The sequence below is a fragment of the Rhinoderma darwinii genome, chromosome 2, assembly GCF_050947455.1.
Source record: "Rhinoderma darwinii isolate aRhiDar2 chromosome 2, aRhiDar2.hap1, whole genome shotgun sequence".
NCBI lineage: Eukaryota > Metazoa > Chordata > Amphibia > Anura > Rhinodermatidae > Rhinoderma > Rhinoderma darwinii.
In genome coordinates this window covers 115,613,977-115,634,609 of record NC_134688.1, presented here as the reverse complement: position 1 = coordinate 115,634,609, position 20,633 = coordinate 115,613,977, and the positions used below count along the sequence as shown (strand labels likewise).

The following is a 20,633-nucleotide window of genomic DNA, read 5'->3' as shown; positions in this document are numbered from 1 at the left end:
AGATACATTTAAATTGAGAAAAATGATCATTTTTGCAATTTTTCGCTAAATTTTGGTGTTTTTCACAATTAAAAACTGAACATATCGAGCAAATTTTGCCAGTAACATAAAGTCCAATGTGTCACGAGAAAACAATCTCAGAATCGCTTGGATAGGTAAAAGCATTCCGACGTTATTACCACATAAAGTGAAACATGTCAGATTTGAAAAATGAGGCTCTGTCAGGAAGGTCAAAAGTGGCTAAAGAGGGAAGGGGTTAATAGACAACTGGGCGTGTTTTTACTTTTTACCAACTGGGTGCTGTACAGAGGAGTGTATGACGGTGACTAATCAGTGACCAATCAGCGTCATACACTTCTCATTGTTCCAGCACAGCTACTTTCACTGCACAGTGTGATTGTGCACAGCGTATAATCTGGTCACAGAGCCTCTTTATACCAAAATAATAAATAAGGCATTTTGAGAGAATAACAAATAATTATATTGAACATAAAAACAATAATCAGGTCAATGTTATTCAACTGTATACAAGATTTCTTCTGTAAATCAGAGGATGCAGCAAATAACTTACCGCGAGTGCAAGGAGCAGTAACATGGCCAAGGGGTAGACCAAATTACGTTGCCACGGAGAGGCTTTCCTTCTCATCTCTAAAAGAAAAAAAAAAAGTTATTTATAAGCCACTAGATGGCGTAGTTTCCCTGTTATTTTTGACTACATGGCTTCATATATAGTCTTTAGCCTTCTTCAGTTTCTGTCCGTTTATTTTGTTTTATAAGACAGAAGTGAAAATGCTATGGTTTACTTTAGGTGAACTTAAGGCCCTTTTACACGTGCCGATATTTGGCTGGCGCACCGATCTACAAGACATCGTTGATCGGCGCTCGTTTGCTCCTGTCACACAGAGCTATGTATGGGGATGAGCACTCGTTTCTCCGATGGCTCGTCCCCATACGTTATCATGTCGGCAGCGTGTCTCACTGTTTACACAGGGAGATTTGCTGCCGACAACGATAATATTTCAATTTTTTGAAACGTTACAAAATCAGCAGATGATCGAGCGTTTGCTCGTTAATCTGCTGATCGCTGCCCTGTTTACAAAGGGCAATTATCGGGAACAAGCGTTCCATGAACGCTTGTCTGTCCGATAATCGCCCAGTGTAAAAGGGCCTTTAGACTCGTGATCATATCACGATTACAAGTTACTTATATGCGATTCTCCTTGGTTTTGCGGCATTTCGCATACAATGAACAAAGGATAAACAAAGCACAACAAATTATATAAATGATTAATAGATTGTAAGCCCTCACGGGCAGGGCCCTCCCCTCCTTCTGTACTAGTTCGTCACTCAGTAAGCTCATGTTTATTGCACTGGCTTGTTTTTTTAGGTTTATTCATGGTATGTATTTAAATCTCTATGTATTTCACATGTATTTCTAAAAAAAACCCTTACAGGTTTTCCAGAGATATAATAGACAGTAAAGATCAGTTTTAGAAAAAGCACCCATAGAAAGTTCAAGCAAAGCAATAACATAGACTCACCTAACGTAATTCTGTGGCTCTTTATAGCCAATAGCCTTTTTTGTAATGCCTCCATATTTAGGTTCAGCCAGCAAGATGCCTTAGCTGTAAAAATAAAAGTCCAAAAAGTGAAGAGGAAGAAAACCCAAGTGGCTGTTAACCAGCACGACTATATCTACAGATGAGCTACTTACTTGAGATCTTACGGGATATGGCTGCTTCCTCAAATGCCGTACAGCTCAGATGTTCCTCTAAGTTCTCCAACAGCTGGACAAAGGACACAAAGGAGTGGAAAACTTGTTTAATTGCCAGCCATGGGCTACATTCACATGTGGAGGCAGCCACTACCGCAGTCAAACAACTTTATTACAAGCATCGTTACAGTTCTTCCACAACTTCAGTCAAGGCTCTTTTAAAAAAAAATAAAAAAATATATAAAACACAAAAAAAAACTGTATGTATGTATGTATGTATGTATGTATGTATGTATGTATGTATATATGTATATATATCTTGTCCCTTTCCCCCTATATTTGTTAATAACATAGGGTTTATTTTGATTGGAATGACTAAATATTATTGCTAATGCAAAGCAAACAAAGTAGTGAATAAAAAAAAAAAAAAGAAAACGACAACGTGCTTTGAATGTACACCCACCCGAGGTTTGACTAGCAACTTTCCAGTAACTGAGAACATCCGAGACAGTCCTAATGGAGTACAAACTGCAAGGGAAGAAAAAACAAAAAATCAAGTCACACAGTAACACCATTCAATGAGAACTGTGCGGAAGTCCATAAACACAGAAAGAGATAACATCTTCATGTGACCGTAATTTACCGACAGTGTTCCAGGGCTAGGAAATATAAAAGGACACGGTTCTTAACCAGCAAAGGGAAGTAAGAACCTCGGCTTAAAATATTTATGCTTTTTAGGTTAATACAACCACAGTGATTGCTCAGGCCCTGTTCACATCTGCTCCGTTAGGTGCCTCCGTCACAGCTCTACTAAAAAATGGCAAAATAGAATGCTGCGCTATTTGTTCTGGTAAAGCAACGGACATCCTCATGGAAACCCCATGTTAGGCCCCATGCACACGACCGTGCCCGCAATCACGGCCCGCGATTGCGGGCACGGCCGGCCGCTGACTGACAGCCGCATTTTCGGGCCGTGCTCCCATACAAAGTATGGAAGCACGGCCCGCAAAATGCGAAAGAATGGACATGTTCCATAATTCCCGGAACATTTCCACGGCACTGACACCCTTCCGTAGTGCTACGGAAAGGTGTCAGTGTTCAATGAAAGTGAATGGCTCCGTTTTTGCGGACCGCAATTGCGGTCCGCAAAAACGGAGGTTTTTTGCTGTCGTGTGCATGGGGCCTCAGGGACCATGACGCATAGGCTCCAGCACTTCCGTTTTTTGGTTCCTATGACAGAACAGAGGGACACAAAAACTAAGCACAGATGTGAACGAAGCTTTAGCTAAATTGCCATTTCTAGGTTTAGACTGCAAATCCTGGTAGGAAACGAGAAATATAAATTAACATTATACTTACATAAAAGAAGCAGTACACCAAAGAGAGAGATGCCAGAGTAAAGATATGGCAGGTAGTATTCCCAGAGATCTAAAAGAACAAAAAACAAGCGTGACAACCATGGGTACAGTTGCAGCCACTTCTCTATTAAAGGGAAGGTGTCACGAAAAAATGTTTCTTATATAATATTGCTTTTAGTACGTCATTAAAATAAATTTTATTTATTCGTGTTTTTGTGTTGTACTTTTTACTTTTTTCTCTCTTTTACTTCACTATGGGGGCTGCCATTTTTTTCATCTCTGTATATGTCGTTAATCGACACATACAGAGATGGAATACGGCACATACATCCCCATAGACAATGCGAACTGGAGCCCTTCCATTCACTATAGCGTAATCCCTCTGTGTGGGAACGGTGCATGCGCCGCTCCCACACAGACCAAGAGGTCGGTCTTTGGTAGAGCGATATCCGGCGCCATTTTCATGTGGACCGGAAGCTGCAGCCGGACAGTAAGATGACGACTTCCGGCCATATGTTCAAGGCAGCGCAGACGCAAGAATTAGGAGCGGAGGCGGCAGGAGCAGGTAAGTTATGTTTGTGTATGTGATGTGTGTATTATGTTCGTGTTATACTGTCTGATTACCACTGTATCTAATCCTCCTACACTGTGCATTCGCTCAGAAAATGGCGGCACACAGTGTAGGAGGTTTGAACATTCAACCTCCTCTTTTCTCCTGGCACCAGCCAGAATAAAGGAGGGGGGATTGTGTGAGGACACTAGAGCGAGTCGGTCTACTCCAAATTTGCAGCATAAAGCAATGAGGTTGCTTTACCACATTGCCAATGCTGCAATTTTGGGAATTGCTCCCTCTAGTGACCAGCACATGGAAAGGTTATAAATTATAATCTAATTTATAATATTTCCTGACTTGTGAAAAAATTAAAACAATGTGTAATCATTTATGTACTAACTGTATAACTGGAAAAAAATAATAATTTCTAGCGACACACATTCCCTTTAAGGCCAGCTTGAATGGAGCAGTGTTGCAGTTCCTTGTACAGCAGGTGTCTCGGAGCACCACTATGCAGTGAAAAACTTTATAGCGGGACCGCAGCGCTAAACCATCACTGTGGCCCCTTAATTCTCAGGGTCGGTAAGGATCCTGGCAGTCAAGACCCCCATCATTCAGAAAGTGATGGCATATCCTAGTAATATGCCATCACTTTCTGTGTGGTGGGAAAACCCCACACATATTTGCATATAGTAATTCCACCTATTCAGCAAACTTCTACATGTGTGGAGTTTGGGCAAATTACAGAGTGACATATTGGCAATATATTGTTGATGTATCGGGATCTAACATGTAGGCAGATAAAGTGGATAACTGCCCTCAATTTTTTTAATTGAATTGTTGAAGCAAAAAGAACCACACTCTGTGTGCATCTATAAATTGGAAACGGGAAAAAAAAAAGGGAGGGAAAAAATTGTGTGGTTCAATAGAGAACATATAAAATAAAAAAAACTTAGAAAATTATTGATCATTAAAAAAATCTAATGAAAGTGTAATGTATCATGTGCAGATGTCCTCTAACTCTGCACTAAGGATGTAATTCAGTCCGTATGTTGATTGAATACTCTACGACGGTAATAAATTGAAAACCACAATAGTATGAGATGCCTCATGTGTAAATAAATCACAAGTCCCTAATTCAAATTGATGCCCAATGGTAGAACCACGTCTGCATGGCAGCAACCAGTCCTGCTATATAGAATAGGGGTTGAAACCATTGGGTGTGTTCACTATATGTATTGTTCAATTAGAAATTACCCTAAGTCTAAACAAGTAATGTTGACTATTCATACGTGCAAGCAGTGCTCAAGGCACTATAGGGTGTTCTAAGGTAGATTGCCAATGGACTATTGTGATTAGTCTCTATGTACTGTCTATACACATACTATAGGGTCTAATTCTCATGGTCTCCAGAAATCACAGCCACTCCATGTGCCATGAGTACATGGTGCGTTGGACTGGGAGCAATATATCCCCTTATATACCACAGTATTAAGTATTGACACCCTGTGTGTCAGAGTATCAATCATGCCAATAGGTCACCAATGTTTGCACTAGCACTTAGAAAAGTTACAGGCTAAATTAAAAAAAACTATGTTAGTCCTGCTAGTGCTTGAGTGAAAGCAGGGTCTCTCCACCGGACTGTAGGATTGAAGCCCAGCGGTGGAGAGGCCCTGCACTAGCGGCAATTGGGCGTGTTCTGAGGAGCACAGTGAGATGGAGACCCTGAGCCGGAAGAGCCACTCTGAGTGTATGGTAAGAGCGGCCTCCTGCGCTCAGCGGTTACTCCGCTAGTCCCGCTTGCGGGGTAAGCCTGGAGAACAGAGGGTGCATGCGCCAGAAAACCGCTCTGAGATTTGCATCAGGCAGTGTAGCCGCTCGGCTGTGTCTAGAGATTAGTCACAGAGTTGTGATTTACTTGGAGGTAGGCTAGATAATTTGTTGCAGAGAATTTCTAGGACCTTAAATTGGATGGATTAAAAAAGCGACTAAGCACCCGACACGCGTTTCGCCTGCATTTCTGGCTTCTAGGGGTGGCGATTGCAAAACCAGCAGCCCTCAAATTGGTAAGTTGATTGACAGAATTGAAGACCAATCAGAAAGGATGTAATGAATTACATTGTATTAGTGTGTAGCAGTACATCTGGCAAAATCCAGTATTGTACCGGTTTCTCAAAAGCAAGACCATTTGTAACAATCAGAAGTGACCTCGAAAAAGAAACTAATACGAGTTTATAAAAATATTAGATGAAACGTGAGAACATAAATATGATAATGAAAAAAGAGAGATACAATATGGTATGGTTATCCATCATTACCCTATTGATGCACAATAAATATCAATATGGATCTACATTGTTGCCATTATCTCTACATATTTTACTGCATCACAGTTCACACTAGGACCTAAATCATAATAATAGACTTTCTGGGGGCAATTAGAAGATTGACAACCACATAACAATGAGGTATATAACTCCAAGAAGACTATACTATGACCCGTTATAAGAAACAGCCGAAATTAAAGCTCCCATTTACGCCATGAGGATTGACAGAATTCATACGAAAAATCCACACACTCTCTCTCTCTCTCTCAAGAGAGCCTCATCCAGACTGCCACCCCGAATGCCCAAAATAATCTTGCATATAGCCCAACCCCGAAGGGTGGTCCAATCCAGGTTATGTCTTCTCTTGGGGCAATTGGAGTGGGGGTAAAGGGTTTGTTTTGGGTCAGACTCTTTCTCACTCTTGTCAAAATTGATGATGGTCCCTATATGTTCTCCAATACGAACCCGGAGTTCCCTCGTTGTCTTTCCCACATATCTCAGACCACGTGGGCATTCTAGGCAACATACAACACCTTCCAATGTGCATCTTATATGGTCTCTAATTAACTAATTATTTGTTCCCAAAACCGTCCACCGACTCTTTTGGGGTTCTCCGCACTCTGCAAGCTTTACATAATTTGCATGGGAAAAACCCTGGAGTCGATGTATTCCTACTGGTGTCATCTCGTGAAAAGTGGCTTGAGACTAGGAGATTTGATATGCCTTTCCCTTTACGGTAACCTGACGGAGCTCTATCTCCCAGAATTTTATTGAGATCCGAGTCCGATTTGAGAACATGCCAGTGCTTATTCAAGATGTTGATCATTATGTCCCATTCTGCATGGTAGTTTGTGATGAATCTCAGTTGACTTCTCTCTCATGTAGGGGTGGGGGGTGTATACGGATTGCCATGAGGCTTACCATGGCATTATACAAAACATCAGCAACATTATACAAACATCAGCATCTGACTAGTTATCTAAAAGACATACCATAGAGAGATTCCCTTCCAGCAGCATCATCGTCTACAATTGCAGATGCCACCCATAGAATGCCAAAGACCAGGAGGGTGAGAAGCAGAAGAACTACGGAGGTCTCATATACTCTGGACATGACTCCCTGCGAGCAGGACCACAAAGAAGATTGATTGTTAACAGACAAGCGGACAGAACATGTAGAATTATACGTAGTGTGAATGGCATCCACAAGCGGTTTCTTTGCTAAGAAAAAAAAAAAATCTAAGGATGGTTAGAGATCCACATTATCATCTGGCAGGTTCACACAACAGGTATGAAACTAGACGATAGATTCTCTGAATATATCCCTGATCACTGGTTCATGTTCTCTAGTTCGGCACATAAATATAGGGGAAGACTCACAAGATTACACGGATTTACCTTTTTTGATCCTGCAAATCCTTCTGCTTCAGTGAAGAAATACGCAAACGGCATCAGAAACACTAGTGACAGATTGGAGAAGAGAAACACCAGGTTCCACAGGCCTAGAAAAAGGAGTCAAAAGGGTTAACTGGGGATGGACGAAATGTTACACGCCTTATGAATGAGGTGATAAGAGTTTGTAGGCCAATTGTTTCATGGATTATTTGTACATTTGTCTCCGATTTATGAGTAATTATAGATTTTCTAGGATAAAAACTATTTTCCTTAGAAGATTACTTGTGTGTGCAGCCAAAAAACCCCCTGAATGTGGGATAGGATAAGCAGTGCGATTTCAATGATTTAGGCCAAGTACAAACGCAAAAGAATATTTTCTGAAGAGGAGACGGGCCTCAGATTTATTACTTCGTAAAGGCTGAAATTCACTGCAGATTTTAACATGTACTTTTTTTTTCACTTCATGTGGATGGTCTATTCACATGTATTATACTGTGATTTTCTGGGGATTTTCTGGGGATTTTCTGTGATTAATTCCCACTGAAAACCTGCAGCAAATCCACCACGTGTGCACATGGCCTAAGGCTAGAAGAGTTATTCTGAAGGTTATAGAACACCAATTGATCTGGCAGAGGAAGCCGTTGGACAAGAAACAGTGGAATAGATAAAAGGATTTATCAGAATAAGTCATGACCAAATAAAAAGAAACAGGACTGAGGTGACCAGTTGTATAAGGTGGTAAACTAGAAATACGAAGCTCTGCCATGGATTATACTGCCGCCAGTATTGGGTGACTGCAGTTATAGGAGCCTGCACGGTATCTGCACATCTCAACCTCCAAGTCTGTTCGCTTTCTTTTCCTACATGAGGCGTCTGACAATTTTTGCCATTATACAGTGTATGTGGTCTGAGTACAGGAAAGATTTGAGAACAGTTTCTTGTATAGCTTTTCAACTGTATGAAAGAGCTGCACAAAAAGTATAAGACTAAGTCTTTACCACAAGCACTGGTATTACTGACCCCAGGACAGGTCTCCCCAACAACTCTGAACTAGTGGGTAGAATTGCACCCACTATATGTTTATAGGAAGGCTGAAAAATGGTTTGCCGCATATGGCCCTCCATGCTATATAAAAAAAAAAAAAAAAAAAAAAAAAAGTAGGGTGCCCTGGCATACTTCCCTACCGCCCGGACACTTTTCCTAGCAGTCAAGGCTCGCCGATTGGGACTTCATGATTTAATTTTGTGGCTAGATTCGTACCCACTAGTTTATTTTATGGCATTGGACAGATGAGAGCCTGAGTGACTGGTCACCTTTAAACGTGCATCCAATTAAAGCTTTATTAAAATTAATTTTTTTGGACCATCTATTAACGTAATCTTTTTACAAAAATATACAAAAAAAAAAAAAAAAAATGAAAATGTGAAAACAAGCCAATAGAACACAAAACAAATGGTCCCTAAACCGGGTCATGAGTTTATCTTTTGTCCTGCAGGACATTTAATTCTACAAATTCCTCAAAGGCACGGCATGCAAATTATTTCTGGTATGAAATTGGAGATGCAGATTGCGTGCTACTCATTTAACCATTTCAGTCCAAGCAATCTCTACATAATTGACATTCTTCCTATGGCATGTTACTTTGCACGCACCATGGATGAGGGATCCATTGAGCCACTGGATGTAGTAGTTGTGTGGCATAGAGAGGAGCACTTCATTGCTGATGATGGAGAAGGGCAGCAGGAGTACGGCCCCCACGGACACAGCAAGTGTAAATGTGCACATCCAGAGCCTGTACAGAAACACAGTAACAAAATATGAATAAAGTGCTCAGATAGAATTCCAGTAGTAAACAGACGCATGTGAAATAGTGAAATCCTATTGCAGGGTTTGCTTTCTGGTCCTGTGATTATATATAACAATTACAAAAACAAACGTGGTAACAACTAATGTACCTTCAGATATTGCAATTCATATTTATAATGATTGTAAGTAACACTGCACACATTTGTTATCAGAGGCCTAGCATACACCATTTCTTTCTGGGCATTTTCTACTAGACAGAATGTTGTGCCCAGGGGTGGCCATTCCATTTGTACCACCTATGCAACTGCACAGGGGCCCATTCGGTAAGAGGAGGGCACCCGGTCACCCTAAAGCAGCCTTCTTCGGTCCATTAGATTGTACGTAAATGTCTGAGATGATGAATTTTATGCCTCACAATTACTCAGATTGTGAGAGAGACATAGAAGGGGGTCATTTATGATAAAATATTAAAGAGTAAGCGGCCCATATACTGTTCTTGAGTAGGGGCCCTCAGCTGTGTGTGTCAACCACTGGTTGTGCCAACAAACACTGCAAGCAAGTCCAATAGGGAGCAGAGTGATGGAATCCGCAAAATAATCCTCAAATCTTGCGAATGTTAAATCTCTTGAAAAAGAAGAAAAAAATGCAACAGGGACCATGGGCTTAATTGTTTTTCTCTCTATAGGCAGGTTTTGTGTACCCTCCTTAGGGCCTGTTCACACGGAGTTTTTTGACACGTTTTTTGACGCGGAAAACGCGTCGGAAAACGCGCCAAAAACGACCCAAAATTACTCCCATTGATTTCAATGGGAGACGGAGGCGTTTTTTTACCGCGAGTAAAAAAACGCCTCGCGGCAAAAAGAAGGGACATGACCCTTCTTGATGCGGTTTCCGCGTCCAAAACCGCATTGAAAGCAATGGGGACACGTCAAAAAACACCTCGAACTAGTGAGGTGTTTTCTGACGAGTATATTGCCGAGAGTTTTGGAGGAGTTTCTTGCAGTCTCCTGCTGCTAGTCCAGCCCAGAAAGGGGCTGTCATTTCCTGTCTGCTCGTGGAGGCTGAAAAACATCGTGGACAGAACTCAGGGATACAGAAAACCGAAGTCCTGCATCCAAATACAAGTGCACTTGCTCCTATGTTCCATACATGCTATACATGTATGGAGCTGTGCATTTTTTTTTTTAGAATTTTTTTTTTAATTTTTTTTTCTGATTTTTTTTTTAGATTTTTTTTTTAGATTTTTTTTTTAGATTTTTTTTTTAGATTTTTTTATTTTTAATTTTTTAATTTTGTTATGCAGTTGTTCATGTATGTCATCTCTTTTTTATTTTTTTTTAACATTTCAGGAACAGAAATGACGACAGCAGAGGTGTACCACCGAATGGACATTGATGTTGGGAAATTGATTCAAGAAGTAAGTATACTTTTTTTTTTTTTAATGTGGGCCTGTTCACATCAGCGTGGTTTCCGCTGAGGGGTTCCGTCGGTGCTTTCAGTCAGGGGAACCCCTCAACGGAAAGGCAAGTGTGAAGTGGTGACAGATCCGTTGCTAATTGTTTCTGTTTGTCCCCGTTGTGCAAAGGGTTCTGTCGTTTCGACTGAACCAATACCGCAGTGTAGGGAATCCCATTAGCAACGGATCCATCAGCATTGAAGTCAATGATGATGCAAACAGAAAACAATGTTTTTTTTAATGTGGGCCTGTTCACATCAGCGTGGTTTCTGCTCAGGGGTTCCGTCGGTGCTTTCAGTCAGGGGAACCCCTCAACGGAAAGGCAAGTGTGAAGTAAGTTCCGTTTGCATCACCATTCATTTCAATGGTGACAGATCCGTTGACAGAAGGCTGTCAGGCTGGGTTCACACGACCATGTTACGTCTGTAATGTACGGAACGTATTTCAGCCGGAAGACCCGGACCGAAGACAGTGCAGGGAGCCGGGCTCCTAGCATCATAGTGATGTACGACGCTAGGAGTCCCTGCCTCGCTGCAGGACAACTGTCCCGTACTGTAATCATGATTACAGTACGGGACAGTAGTTCCACGCAGAGGCAGGGACTCCTAGTGTCGTACATCACTATGATGCTAGGAGCCCGGCTCCCTGCACTGTCTTCGGTCCGGGTCTTCCGGCCGAAATACGTTCCGTACATTATGGACGTAACATGGTTGTGTGAACCCAGCCTCATGCGTGTGAAAACCTCGGCAAAAACAGCCTGAAAAACCGCCTGGAAAACCGCCTCAAAAACCACGTCAAAAACCACATCAAACATGAAAACCTCCAGGGTCAGTTTTTACAGGAGGAATTTTCCTCCTGCAAAAAACTCCGTGTGAACAGGGCCTTACTGCCAAAAACACACGGGAGGTCAATGAAACTGGCACTAGTATGAACACGACTACCCATGGCAGGATCAGTTGAAGCAGGAACTGATAATATATACATGTATGTGTCTTTGCCCAGCCTGCTCTGGGTTTCAGATGTCACAAGGTATATAAGAAACGTTGCGTTCATTCTGTACCGGCATAACAAGAAATAGGATTACTCGAGCGAGTGACTCGCCCCTAATCCTTCATAAAGCGTCCTACAATTGTGGGTGTAGCCATTTTTAGATCACTCCGGTTATTTATTGCCATTAATATTAAAGCCTTCACATCATTATACAGACAGAATTACAATGGATAATACTGGAGAAAATGAGATACTGATGCATGCAACCAATAGGTGGCTATATACTTCAGAACGGCTATATAGTGGGCGTAATCGTATAATCGTGATAATCTATTGATTGTATAGAGCAGCGGTCCCCAACCTTGTATACCTTGTGAGCTCCTTCAACTTTGAGTGATGGCCGGAAGGCACATTTAAAAATGCTATGTACACCTTTGACAGGTTTTTTTTGATTTTCACTTTGAGATACAGCTGCACTGTTTACTGAGCAGCTATATAATTCACCAAGACCTGAATCCGCCAGGACGCGGGACTGACGGGTTCAGTGTGAGCAGGTCCTGCGTGTCTCTAACACGCAGGTTCGAGCTGCTATCCATACCATCTAAGTTCATAACTTGGATGTGGTAGATATCAGCTCGATCCTGCGTGTCAGACACACGCAGGACCCGCTGACACAACCGGTCAGTCCCACAGACCCAGTGGACTCTGGTCTTGTATCAAGTTCAGACTCAACGCCGCCATCTAGCAGGAATTTTTAGAGCACTTCATGCTTCCCTCTGCTGACAAGCTTTATGGAGAAGCGGATTTCATTTTCCAGCAGGACTTGGCACCTGCCCACACTGCCAAATACCTGGTGTAATAACCACAGTATCACTGCGCTTGATTGGCCAGCAAACTCGCCTGACCTAAACCCCAGAGAATCTATAGGGTATTGTCAAGAGGAAGATGAGACACCAGACCCAACAATGCAGGAGAGCTGAAGGCCGCTATCAAAGCAACCTGGGCTTCCATAACACCTCAGCAGTGCCACAGGCTGATCGCCCCAATGCCACGCCGCATTGATGCAGTAATTCATGCAGAAGGAAAGTGGCACACAATTTAAAATGTATTTGTGCATCTTTGTCATATTATAAAAATAAAAAATAGTCACTATTTTTGCTTTGTGTTCTTCAATTTTCCCGAATAAAAAAAAAAAAAATGGCATAAAATAAAGCCCCATGTATCACTTCAAAATTGTAATTTATTATCTTAATAAACTAACGAGAAAAATAGTACTATCTCCCAAAGCCACAAAAGAAAGCTAAACTGTGCCTAGTCATTAACAGGGGAAAATGGTTTGGTCTTGAACTGGTTAAAGGCAAGCCAATGTCACATTTCATAGCCTTGTGGACTGTCCATGGGTAAATATGACAATATTGTGATTAAATGTATTGTATGGGAAGGGAATTCTAAATATTACTGACTATAGCCCATGGCATGTATAGAAGACCATATGACAGCTAGGGGAGAGTGATGACGTACGCCCAATGTATGCTCGCTGAGCCAAAGGAAAAACAGGAACCGGAGACACGCTGCACGTTCATGCTCGGAGGCCATCCTCAGTGTTACGGAGGCCATTCATAGGTGAAGTTCAAGTCAAGCCAGTAAAAGCAGTTTTTGGGATGAGTGAGTAATAACAAGTCATTGCTACATTTCTAACAAAGCTTTTATACCTCGAGTCTTTTTACAGTGCTGTGGAATACAATGCATGGTTTCCAATTTATCAGCCATGTCAGGTGGGGTAGAGATGGACGACTGATGTTCTTCAATGGTATTATTAACCCCTTAATGACCGTGCCTGAAAAGGCCTTAAAGACCAGCTACATTTTTCAGTTTTTACCTCTCTGCCTTTTAGCAGCCATAACTTTTTTTTTTCTTCAATGGCTTGGCTGTATGAGGGCTTGTTTTATGCGGGAGAAATGTTGTTTTTTTTGGCCAGCATATAAACACTGTGTAGATATTGCTCAAAACAATATTTTTAACAGCCAATGCTGGCTGTCAAATTGTCGTCGGTACGCAACACTGGTGCTGCTCAACCAGAGAGCAGAATTCTGAAAGTGTGAACAAGGCCTAACAATACCATTTCCAAATGTATTACACGCCCCGATGTGGGCCGTGTAAAGGAGCGCCGATCAACGAGACATCTCAAAGGAGCAGAAAGGGGGAATAACGGCATCAACGGTTCCATTGAACAATGTACACTGCCGACGCAACCCATTGACTTTAATAGGTTCTGTCTGCTTTCTGCCGGGGCCTCCATAATTTTACCAGAAACAATAGCGCAGCATGCCATGCTATTGTTTTTGGTAATCACTGACGGATATGTGACAGATGCCCCTAACAGGCTCCAACGCATATGTGAACAGGGCTAGCTCCGATCCCTGCCATTAACCCCTGCAATGAAGCAATCAAAAGCGATCGCTGCATCTTAGCAGTTGCTAGCAGATCGCCAGCCCTGACAGGCAATCAGGACTGGTGACTGCTGCTATGGCAACATGAGACACAATGGCCTCCTGCTCTGCCATTACGGAAGCCGATTAGGCCCCGTCGGGAGGCGAAGCCTAATCGGCTTGCTGTCAGTGAATAACTGACAGATCTAATACATTGCACTACGTAGATAGTGCAATGTATTAGAAAAAAAACAACATCAGACAGTTGGACCTTCAAGTCCCCTAGTGGGACTTGAAAAAAAAGTGTAAAAAAAAGTGTAAAAAAAAAGTGTAAAAAAAAAGTGTAAAAAAAAAGTGAAAAATATAAGTTTGAAAACATAATAAAAGTTTCAATTAATAAAATAAACCACAATCGCCCTGTTCCCTTATCAAGTCCTTTATTATTGATAAAAAAATAATAATAAACCATACGTATTTGGTATTGCCGCAACCTGAGGTATAAAAATATTTTATTATTTATTGCACGCAGTGAACAGCGTAAAAAAAAAAAACGGTAAAGAACTATACCAGAGTTTCTGTTTTTTGGTCACTTTGCCCTACAAATATTGAAATAAAAAGTGATCAAAAAGTCGCACGTATCCAAAAATGGTACCTATAAAAACTAAAGCTCATCTCGCAAAAAACAAGCCCTCATACAGCTCCGTCGACAAAAAAGTTAAACAGTCAGGCTGGGTTCACACGAGCATGTTACGTCCGTAATGTACGACGCTAGGAGGTCCCTGCCTCTCCGTAGAACTACTATAATCATGTTTTCAGTACGGGACAGTAGTTCCACGGAGAGGCAGGGACGCCTAGCGTCGTACATAACTATGATGCTAGGAGCCCGGCTCCCTGCAGTTTGTTCGGTCCGGGATTAGCGGCCAAAATACGTTCCGTCCATTACGGACGTAATGTGCTTGTGTGAATCCAGCCCAACACTTCCCAGCAAAATTCCCCAAACTGCAAAGGTGCGGAGTGTGGACCAAAAGGGGAATTAGAAAGGACGCCATATATCAGTGCGACACCGGCCTGTGTAGAAAGGATTGCTTCCCATCGTAACACACATCTATGGATCATTTTATTGTTTTTTTACCCCATTATTATAACACCTGACTATGCCCCTGATGTACTCTGCCCGGCTTACATGTACCCCCACATTATAAACGGAAACACCAGCAATACTCAAACAAAACTACCACCAAGCAAAATCCGCTCTCCAAAAGCCAAATGGCGCTCCCTCCGCTCTGAACCATACAGCGTGCCCAAACAGCAGTTTACTTCCACATATATGGCATCGCCATACCCGGGAGAACCCTTTTAACAATTTTTGGGGTGTGTGTCTCCAGTGGCATAAGCTGGACGCAACATATTTGCCACTGAAATGGCATATCTAGGGAAAAATATTAATTTTTCATTTACACCATCCGCAGCGTATTCATTTATGGAAAAGACCTGTGGGGTGAAAATGCTCACTACACCCCTTAATAAATGCCTTGAGGGGTGCAGTTTCCAAAATTGGGTCACTTTTTATTATTTCACATCTGAGCCTCTGCAATTGTGAACCAATACTTTGTAAATCGCAAAATTAGGCCTCAATTTTACATGTTACTCTTTCACTCCTGAGCCTGGTCGAATGTCCAGGCAAAAGATTAGGGTCACATGTAGGGTGTTTCTAAAACCGGGAAGCACCGCATAATAATTAGTGAGCTTGTCTTGTTATGGTGGCCCAAGCTGGGCACCGCATATTGGCATATCTATGGAAAAAAATCCCATTTTTACTTTGCAACATGGAATGCACACTAATTTCTACAAAACACCTGCAGGGTTAACATGCGCACTACACCCTTAGGTGAGTGTATTGAGGGGTGTAGTTTCCAAAATGTGGTCACTTCTGAGTGGTTTCGACTGTTTTGGTCCCACAGGCACGCAGAAACCAATCCAGCAACATCTGCACTCCAAATGGAATGCCTTCCCTTCTGAGCCCAAACAGCAGTTTATGACCACATATGGGGTATTGCCGTACGCTGGAGAAATTGCTGTACAAATGTTGGGGTTCTTTTTTTCCTTTCTATGTTGAGAAAATTAACAATTTTGAGCTAAAGCTACGTCTTATTGAAGAAAAAGGATTGCTTTTATTTTCACTGCCCAATCCTAATAAATTCTATGAAACACCTGTAGGGTCAAAATGCTTACTACACCCCTAGATAAATGCCTCAAGAGGTGTAGTTTCCTAAATGCAGACACTTTTTGGGCGTTTTCATAGTTTTGTCCACTCAGGGGCTTTGCAAATGCGACATGGCCTCAGCAAACCATTCCTGCTAAATGTGATCTCCAAAAGCCAAATAGCGCTCTTTCCCTTCTAAGCCCTGCAGTGTGTCCAAACAGCCATTTGTGGGGTATTGTTTTACTCGGGAGAAATTGCTTTACAAATTTGACGCTGCTTTTTGTCCTTCAATCCTTGTGGAAATTAGAGAAAATTAGCTAAACCTACATTTTCTTTGGAAAAAAATGTAGATTTTTATTTCACGGCCTACTTCCAATGATTTCTGTAAAAAACGTGTGCAGTCAAAACGCTCACTATAGCCCTAGATAATTTCCTTGAGGTGTGTAATGTCCAAAATAGGGTCACTTTTGGGGGATTTCCACCGCAAGAGCCCTTCAAACCTGACATGGTGCCTAAAATATATTCGAATAAAAAAAAAAAAGGCCCCAAAATCCACTAGGTGCTCCTTTGCTTCTGGGGCCTGTGCTTCAGTCCAGTAGCACACTAGGGCCACATTGGGGATATTTCTAAAAACTGCAGAACCTGGGCAATGAAATGAATTTCTGCAAAAAAAAAAACAAAACACTAAATTTGTAAATTTCATCTCTACACTGCTTTAATTCCGGTGAAACGTCTAAAGCGTTAAGAAACTTTCTAAATGCTGTTTTGAATACTTTGAGGGGTGAAGTTTTTAAAATGAGGTGACTTATTGGGGGTTTGTAATACAGAAGACCCTCAAAGCCACTTCACAACTGAACTGGCACCTGTAAAAATAGCCTTTTGAAGTTTTCTTGAAAATGTGATAAATTGCTGCTAAAGTTCAAAGCCTTGTAACGTCCTAGAGAAATATATATAATAAAGTTTTTATGGTAAATTATTTAGTAAACATTTTTGTGCTTTATTTTTCCATGTCACTATCAATATTTATAAAAAATAAATCTTGAAATCTTGCAGTTTTCACACTGGCCACTGAGCCTCACAATCAGCTGACACTTCCTGTTCTGTAGAGATCACTTCTCAGTAGTCATCTAATTATTACGACAGGTAACACCTATTTATAGATAATGCAGGATCCACCATTGATAAATCGGTGATGGACATAGATCCCCTACTCCCTGCACAGGTCACAGAAACAATCATGCATAGAAAACCCTCACATAGAAGTCAATGGGTCATCACCATACTATTGTTTTCTTTGGTCCATGTGGCTGCTGTAAAGCAGATCTCTGAATGCTGTTAACAGAGAATAGCAGCTTTTCAAGTAAAATGACCACCCCCATAATCATAAAAAGAAACGTAAAACTCATATCAATGAGAGGAGAGGAGCGAGAGGAGTGACCCATTTAAAAGGGGGACTAAGAAGACATTTTAGGGGAACGGCCTTAAACAGTATCATACTTTGTTACTATAATTACCAACCCAACAATAATACAGAAACTTTGAGACTGCGACGACTACCCAAAGTTGCATTGAAATGTGGACTTTTAGAGGGGTGGTCTTCTCAAAGAAGATAGGTAGTATATGGTGGAACTGAAAATGTTGAAAAAAAATAAATAAAGTCTGGTCTTCTAGATGGTGTTTTTTTTAATAACGGTTTCACTGTACTTAGAATACTAAATTTCCTAGAACTTTTAGAACTTTATTTAGGGGTTCACGCACAGATCACTATGCACCCAACACTTTAGGCTGTAAGAGATCATTTCTAATTGGAGCGGAGCTCGTTTTGGTAGGCGGTTTGAGTCATCAACAAATGCAGCACGATTGTGACATATGGGTGTTAATGGGCCCACATGCCAGGCTTATGGCTTGTAAACAACAGCTGACTGTCATAACGGTGTCACAGAATTATTTGATAAAATCCTCAGCTCTGCTAAATATTCAGTCAATTCTGAATTCCTCATCCTTTCGTGCATATAAAAAAAAAAAAAAAAAAGAAGAAAACCACAAACGAAGATTAGCCTCACCTAAATAGCTTTTATACTAGAGGGAATAAGGAGACAGTGATCACATTTCACAACACTTTCTATATTTTAGGGAAATCTGTCAACATAATTACGCCATTTTACTGGTGTAATTGCATTAAAAGTTAAAAAAAATAAAATAAATTAACCCATTAAGGACGCAGCCTAGTTTGGGCCTTAAAGAGGCTCTGTCACCAGATTGTGCAACCCCTATCTGCTATTGCAGCAGATAGGCGCTGCAATGTAGATTACAGTAACGTTTTTATTTTTAAAAAACGAGCATTTTTGGCCAAGTTATGACCATTTTCGTATTTATGCAAATGAGGCTTGCAAAAGTACAACTGGGCGTGTTGAAAAGTAAAAGTCCAACTGGGCGTGTATTATGTGTGTACATCGGGGCGTGTTTACTACTATTACTAGCTGGGCGTTCTGATGAGAAGTATCATCCACTTCTCTTCACAACGCCCAGCTTCTGGCAGTGCAGCACTGTGACGTCACTCACAGGTCCTGCATCGTGTCGGCACCAGAGGCTACAGATGATTCTGCAGCAGCATCGGCGTTTGCAGCTAAGTCGATGTAGCTACTTACCTGCAAATGCTGATGCTGCTGCAGAATCAAGTGTAGCCTCTGGTGCCGACACGATGCAGGACCTGTGAGTGACGTCACAGTGCTGCACTGCCAGAAGCTGGGCGTTGTGAAGAGAAGTGGATGACACTTCTATACACAACGCCCAGCTAGTAATAGTAGTAAACACGCCCCGATGTACGCACATAATACACGCCCAGTTGGACTTTTACTTTTCAACACGCCCAGTTGTACTTTTGCAAGCCTCATTTGCATAAATACGAAAATGGTCATAACTTGGCCAAAAATGCTCGTTTTTAAAAAATAAAAACGTTACTGTAATCTACATTGCAGCGCCGATCTGATGCAATAGCAGATAGGGGCTGCAAAATCTGGTGACAGAGCCTCTTTAAGGCTCAGAGCCCATTTTTCAAATCTGACATATTTCACTTTATGTGGTAATAACGTCGGAATGCTTAAACCTATCCAAGCGATTCTGAGATTGTTTTCTCGTGACACTTCGGGCTTCATGTTCGTGGTAAAATTTGGTCGATATATTCAGTCTTTATTTGTGAAAAATTGCAAAATTTAGAGAAAATTTACAAAAAATAGCATTTTTCAGAATTTAAATGCATCTGCTTGAAAAACAGACGGTTATACCACCCAAAATAGTTACTAGTTCACATTTCCCATATGTCTACTTTAGATTGGCATCGTTTTTTGAACATTATTTTATTTTTCTTGGACGTTACAAGGCTTAGAACATAAACAGCAATTTCTCATATTCTTAAGAAAATTACAAAAGCCTTTTTTTGAAGGTGCCAGTTCAGTTCTGAAGTGGATTTGAGGGGCCTATGTATTAGAAACCCCCATAAAACACCCCATTTTAAAAACTAGACCCCTCAAAGCATTCAAAACAGCATATAGAAAGTTTTTTAACCCTTCAGGCATTTCACAGGAATTAAAGCAAAGTGGAAATGAAATTTGCAAATTTCATTTTTTCTGCTGAATTTCAATTTTATTCAATTTTTTTTTTGTAACAGAGAAGGTTTTACCAGAGAAACACTACTAAATATGTATTGTCCAGATTCTGCAGTTTTTAGAAATGTCCCACATGTGGCCCTACTGCGCTCGTGGACTAAAACACAAGCCCTAGAAGCAAAGAAGCACCTAGTGCATTTTGAGGCCTCTTTTTTATTAGAATATATTTTAGGCAGCATGCCAGGTTTGAAGAGGCGTTGAGGTATCAAAACAATGGAAACCCACCAGAAGTGACCCCATTTTGGAAATTACACCCCTCAAGGAATTCATTTATTGTTTTTGTTATCATTTTGACCGCACAGTTTTTTCACAGCACCTATTTGAATTGGGCTGTGAAATGAAAAAAATTATATTTTTTCCAATAAGATGTCATTTTTGATCAAATTTTCTTATTTTCACAGGGAACAACATACCCCATTTTGTTGCCCAATTTGTCCTTAGTGCGGCAATACCCCATTTGTGGTGATAAACTGCCGTTTGGGCCCATGGGAGGGCTCAGAAGGAAAGGAGCGCTATGTGTTTGTTGGAGTCCAGATTTTACTGGATTGGTTTTCGGGTGCCATGTCGCATTTGCAGAGCCCCAGAGGTATCAAAGCAATGGAAACCCACCAGAAGTGACCCCATTTTGGAAACTACACCCCTCAAGGAATTCATTTATGGTTTTTGTTATCATTTTGACCGCACAGGTTTTTCACAGCACCTATTTGAATTGGGCTGTGAAATGAAAAAAATTATATT

The 20,633-nt window shown here is 41.2% G+C and overlaps 1 protein-coding gene across 4 annotated transcripts in view; it reads right to left on the bottom strand.

The window, feature by feature from the left end:
* Window positions 1-20,633, bottom strand: part of LMBR1L (limb development membrane protein 1 like) — a 79,643-nt gene that overhangs the window by 22,490 nt on the left and 36,520 nt on the right. For all 4 annotated transcript variants that reach the window (XM_075852183.1, XM_075852181.1, XM_075852182.1 and 1 more), the window contains exons 4-11: window positions 8,999-9,138; window positions 7,350-7,453; window positions 6,945-7,071; window positions 3,074-3,142; window positions 2,178-2,242; window positions 1,715-1,787; window positions 1,542-1,625; window positions 572-648 (exon numbers count right to left, since the gene is read on the bottom strand). In XM_075852183.1, the coding sequence (XP_075708298.1) occupies window positions 572-648; window positions 1,542-1,625; window positions 1,715-1,787; window positions 2,178-2,242; window positions 3,074-3,142; window positions 6,945-7,071; window positions 7,350-7,453; window positions 8,999-9,138 (739 nt within the window). The remainder of the gene's footprint in view (window positions 1-571; window positions 649-1,541; window positions 1,626-1,714; window positions 1,788-2,177; window positions 2,243-3,073; window positions 3,143-6,944; window positions 7,072-7,349; window positions 7,454-8,998; window positions 9,139-20,633) is intronic.